At 50.8% G+C, this 5470-nt stretch overlaps 1 protein-coding gene across 1 annotated transcript in view; it reads left to right on the top strand.

The window, feature by feature from the left end:
• Positions 1-4651, top strand: part of LOC106820260 (proteoglycan 4-like) — a 51895-nt gene extending 47244 nt beyond the window's left edge. The window contains exons 3-7 of the mRNA XM_014824790.1: positions 1124-1365; positions 2350-2729; positions 2916-3279; positions 3739-3910; positions 4366-4651. Coding sequence (XP_014680276.1) covers positions 1124-1365; positions 2350-2729; positions 2916-3279; positions 3739-3910; positions 4366-4534 — 1327 coding nt within the window. The 3' untranslated portion in view covers positions 4535-4651. The remainder of the gene's footprint in view (positions 1-1123; positions 1366-2349; positions 2730-2915; positions 3280-3738; positions 3911-4365) is intronic.
• Positions 4652-5470: the final 819 nt, after the last annotated feature.

Consider the following 5470-nt stretch of genomic DNA (forward strand, 5'->3'; position numbering starts at 1 on the left):
CTATGATATGTGTGTGCGCGGGTGCGAAATTGCATCTCTCACATTCCATCTCATCGACCGACGTCTCATCGTGGTGGCACATGTCCCCGATTAGGAATAATTCGAATCTATTACTATTATCGCAATGCGGCTTTTACAAATCGATATTGCGACAGGAATGCAAATCAGCGCGCTTCGCGTAAAAGGAAAGGGTTGGTTTCGTACGCAGGCACAGCCTAATCTGCATATTAAGTTATTTATCGATCGCGACTGGGAATGAGGTCACGGCAACATAGCAAGTCTTATTAGCATGGCCGACTTGACAGCTCCCTAGCTCACTGTGCTGCTTGACATATTCCACCACGCTCTGTCGCGAACTGATACAAAATGCTCAGTGTGGGTTCTTGAGATTGTGTTATATATACTCACGCAATTGGATACTTATTTTCAAATACTTGCCGTATGCCTAATATCGTAAAAATAATTTTAAAGGCATTAGAAATAGCGAGGGAAGCATTACTGAAAGCTTCTACTTGCTGCTGCTACTGCTGCTAATATTTCTGAGAGAAATATTGCTATGCCGAAAAAGTTAAAGTCGCAAGCGTTGCTAAAGTGGAAGGGACGTGAAGCTATTATTGGGGGAAAGTGAGGAAATCTTTATTGGGAAAGGCTGCCTTACGTTATTACCGCGCGTGGCATGTAGTGCATGCGTGGCATTTTCACTGGGTAAAGAATGATTGTGTGCGTGTCGGGTGAAATAGCGTGCTGTACACATGCAAGGAATAAGTCGGCAGTGGACTAATATTAAAATGTTAGTAGCGTTGGCATGCAAGAGGCCGGATTAGACTATGAATGAGGTAACATTCAGCTACATTATATAGTTCCACATTTTTCCATCCAGACGATGATGACGTACATGCGAATAATGATCAGAATAATGATAATGCTGCTGCTGATGATGATGATGATGATGATGATGATGATGATGATGATGATGATGATGATGATGATGATGATGATGATGATGATGATGACGATGACAATGACGATGACAGGAGTGTTGAAGGCATTTACAAAGACAGAGATCACATGTGATGATACTAGCTTTGCTTAGCTATGACCTCAACATCATTTTTGCTTGCAGCTTGAAGGCACTGGAGGCATGGTTGATGTATCTGAGACAGAGAGATCAGTTGCTAGGGAAGCACTACAAGCAGGAAGCGTTGCTAAGGCTGGCCAGCACCTCCCACGTGCGTCTGTTCGACGAAATCATCATCGCTGTTCAGCCTCTCGCTGTCCTGCCATTTGATCTCGATATCAGTCTACTAGATGGCGCCACCAGCCTGACAACGAGCTTTGCTGTGACGCCACTCACGGGCGAAACAGGTTTGTGTGTGAAGCATTGAGGAGAGATGTGATGTGGGTAGTTTAGTATACATGTATCACCCTTCCTCTGTCATGCTGCACTATGCATGTGAAGAAAAATGCATGTGACATAAGTATATTTGCTATCGGGAATTGTTTTTGTGAGGTTTTTAGCTCGCCTTGATATCGTCAAGATGAGCTATTGCCATGGGGTGTCGTCCGTCGTACGTCCGTCTGTCTGTCCATCCGTCAACATTTGGCTACGGTCAACGATAACCCAGGAACCGTTTGATCCACCTGTTTCAAATTGCATATAGTTGTTACTCCTACGGGAGAGGTTTGAACGTCCTATTTTGGAGCACGCCAGTCGACCTACTTTTTCGCAAAAATTGAAATGGCCATAAGCCAGTTCAGGTTCAACGGATTTTGCTCAATTCTGGTATGTGAATGAATAAGGACTGGCCCCAAAACATATCACACAGGTTTTTTTTGTTTTTTTATTATGCAAATTAGGTAGATTTTGGCAATTTCACTATGCATTTCAGTGTCTGCCTACAGTCAACCCCATCAGATTGTATGCCAACAGATCTGAAACATTTATTTTCGCATCAAAAATTACTCATATATCATCATTATAAAGAGTATATAATGGGAGATATGCTATATAATGGGATCGCTGCCGCAGGCCCGGCTATAGTACTAGAGCTACTTGCCTCTGTAGTGTAAACCCATTTAAAACTCGTTAAAGGAATTCTTAAGAGACCCGTTAATGATACCGATCCTGTTGCTGATGATGATGTTATTGATGATGATGATGATGATGATGATGATGATGATGTTAGTGATGATGATGATGTTAGTGATCACTCACTAAAGTCGCTGTAAGATTACCTTTGCTGTACAAGAGTCTTACTCATTCGTCTTCGTCCTCCATTAGGTGTTCAATACTCACCATTGAGAGTTGCTGTACAAGAGTCTTACTCATAATTGTCTATTGTTTATTAGGTGTACAATACTCACCATCGAAGCAGCCAGCGGCAACCGTAAAGTCGCCGTCACCGCCCACAGACAAGTTCCCCGCGGCGCAGGCGAGCATTGAGGTGTCGCCCCCTGGCGACAGATCGCCCAGCGCGATCCCCACAGCGCTTCTGAAGACTCAGGGCTTCCGAGTCTCCGCGGCGAGACACGACCCACGCGAGACAAAGCCGACGACTCCGCCCGGCGGAAAGCCATCGCTTCCGGAACGGAAACCGGATCCCCGGGTTCCCGCGCGGGGGAAGCCGTCCCTCCCCGAGAGGAAGCCGGAGAGGGTTCCCTCGAGGAGGAGCCCCACCGAGGGGAAACCCCTGCTCCCCGAGCGAAAACCGGAGAGGGAGAGGACCTCCGCGCGACGAGGAGGAGGAGGAGGAGGAGGAGGGGAGGAGGAGGTGCGGAGACGCCCCACGGACATCCGGCAGCGACTCGCCGGATCCCCTCTCCGTCGCCGTGACGACGGCGACGACGACGGGATGACGAACAGCTGCGACAAGCTTCCCGCTCCGCCATCGTCATCGTCGTCGCCGCTGCAACAGCGGCCGCAGATGCGCGTCGCCTCGCCGGACGCGTTCTCGCTCGCCTCGCTCACGAGCAGCATGCGCCGCCGCTGGGGAGGTCTCGGCTCGAACATCATCAAGACGATCGACAAGCTGATGGAGCCCCGCACGCCGACGTCCCCCCCGCCGCCGCAGCTCGATGCTCCGCCGCCGAAGCCTCCGCGCCGGTCCGTCGCCGCGGCAACGAGGAAGACGGGTGCGCAGCAGCAGCAGGCTCCGATCATGCTGATGAATCCGATGGCAGATGCTGACACGCAGCGGAGGTTGGAGGCGGACGCAGAGGGCGCCACCGACAGTCGCGCGTCGGCCAGTTCCGTTTCGTCGCAGGATACAGATACGGCAGGTAACGCGGCGTTCGCTTGTTTTGAGGTTAGGGATGATGACTGGGGAAGGGGGAAGAGAGGTGGGTGGTAGCGGGGAGAGGTGGGTGGTAGCGGGGAGAGGTGGGTGGTAGCGGGGAGAGGTGGGTGGTAGCGGGATGGTGAATGCAAATCCAGAATAATAACCAAATAAAACAAGATATAGAGAAAGAGGGAGATGAGAAGGGAGATGAGGGAACAATGAGAGATGGTAAGGGTGAGAGACAGACTGATAGAGCGAATAAATGTGAAAGAGAGGAGGGAAAGAGAGAGAGAGAGAAAAAGAGAGAGGGGAACGGGCAGATGGACAGACAGATGGACAAACGAACAAATGGACCGATGGACAGACATGGAAATATTTTACGAAATCGTAAATACAACGTAATGTCGGTGCGTATCTTGAGCGTAAGACACCAACCACAACACGACCTCATTCTGTGCAGGCACGCCCGACTCTGAGGAGACGGTGGCGCCCCTCGGTGGCAAGAAATGGTCCAAGTCGAGGAGGGTGCAGACGAGGATTCCGACTATCAAGAAGATGGTATCCTCTAACACCTCCAGCGGCAGTGACAAGGAACGGCCGGAAACCATGAAGCTGTGGGGAAAACATTTCAAGTAAGTTCCTTCTCGACCTTCCTCAGCTCGAGCTAGTAAAGGACCTTTGGCTTTAAATTTGTCACAGATTGGTAATAGTTGGTGTAGTCAAAGTGTTCCTAGGTGAAATTCTGTGGATGACAATGGAATCCCCTTCTCTCCTCCCACACCGTCGCTTTTGTAAGGCCCATGGTCTATTGTAGTTACTTCATATCCCTGGCTCTTTCCTTTCCTTTCCTCTCTTTCACTACCTCTGATCCAACTTCTTCGGATCAACTTTCTAAGCCCTCTTCCTTCTTCATGAGATCCATATCTATATACACACACATGTATGTATGTATATATATATATATATATACATACATATATAACTGGAGCATGGCAATGCTTCGTGAGCGCTGGAACATTCCCATGCCACGCACGCTCTATTGTTTGCTCACGCTCTATTGTCACACGCATCCTCCGCTCGTCCGCAGGCACGCGAGAGCGCACACGGAGCACCGGGCGCGGCGGGCGAACGAGCTCAGCTTTGAGAAGGGGGCGCTACTGCAGGTGGTGCACGACGTCGACCGTGATTGGCTGCGCTGCCAGCACCTCAGCAAGGTCGGACTCGTGCCGAAGAAGTGCATCCGCGGGTGTCCGTGAGTGCCGGGGTCGCGCCGAGGTCACATCGGGGCCACGGCAAGGTCAGGTCAGGGTCGTGGCAGCCTCGCACTGAGGTCACAGCAAGGTCGCACCTAGGTCGCTGCGGTGTCGCATAAATGTTACAGCAAGGTCGCGGCAGGGTCGTGCCGAGGTCGCGGCAGGGTCGTGCCGAGGTCGCGGCAGGGTCGTGCCGAGGTCGCGGCAGGGTCGTGCCGGAGTCGCGTAAATGCACGCTGCACATCATGAGAATTTTGCACACGAGAGCTTCGATTAACTGCAGGGCTACTTAACCCTTTATACAACACATTGCCAAAGTCACACCAACGACGCGTTCGTCCATGTCCCGTACTGCAAACTGTTCTGTCGCGAACGCGCGTGTACTTGTATTGTGCTGGTGTCAGCGAGCGCTGTTGGTAGGGAGGGGGGTAGGTCACATAATAATCGACATCATGATCGCATGGTAAAGCGCATAAGGTACTTGATGGACGATTCGGGTGTTCACTCGTTTGTCGGGTCAAAACACGGCCACAGCAAATGTGAACTGGTTTTCGGTGACGCGATCGAAGAGGGTGCTCTGGTGAGGGTGGCATTCGTGAGCAGCTGATGTAAATACGGTGTGTTGATGAGGCTGCGCATTTCTCTAATCATGTTATCTTATATATTTATTGGCTGCATGCGGCAGTGTGGCGTGCAGGTAACGGTAGTGAACGTAGTGCTGCACGCCACGCGTGTAGTGTGTGATACATTAAGCTAGTCATCATCGATGGGTTGTGACGGAGCGACACAACATCATCCTGCTGCGAAACGAAGATAGGGATATTATCCTGCAGCCGTTGCTAGGTTACGACTGGGTAGTCGTGACGAGTGGTTGCCTGGTTACGGCTTGGTAGTCATGGCGAGTGGTTGTCTGGTTATGGCTTGGTAGTCATGGCGAGT

Source organism: Priapulus caudatus, unplaced genomic scaffold (assembly GCF_000485595.1).
Source record: "Priapulus caudatus unplaced genomic scaffold, Priapulus_caudatus-5.0.1 Scaffold41, whole genome shotgun sequence".
In the NCBI taxonomy this organism is placed as follows: domain Eukaryota; kingdom Metazoa; phylum Priapulida; class Priapulimorpha; order Priapulimorphida; family Priapulidae; genus Priapulus; species Priapulus caudatus.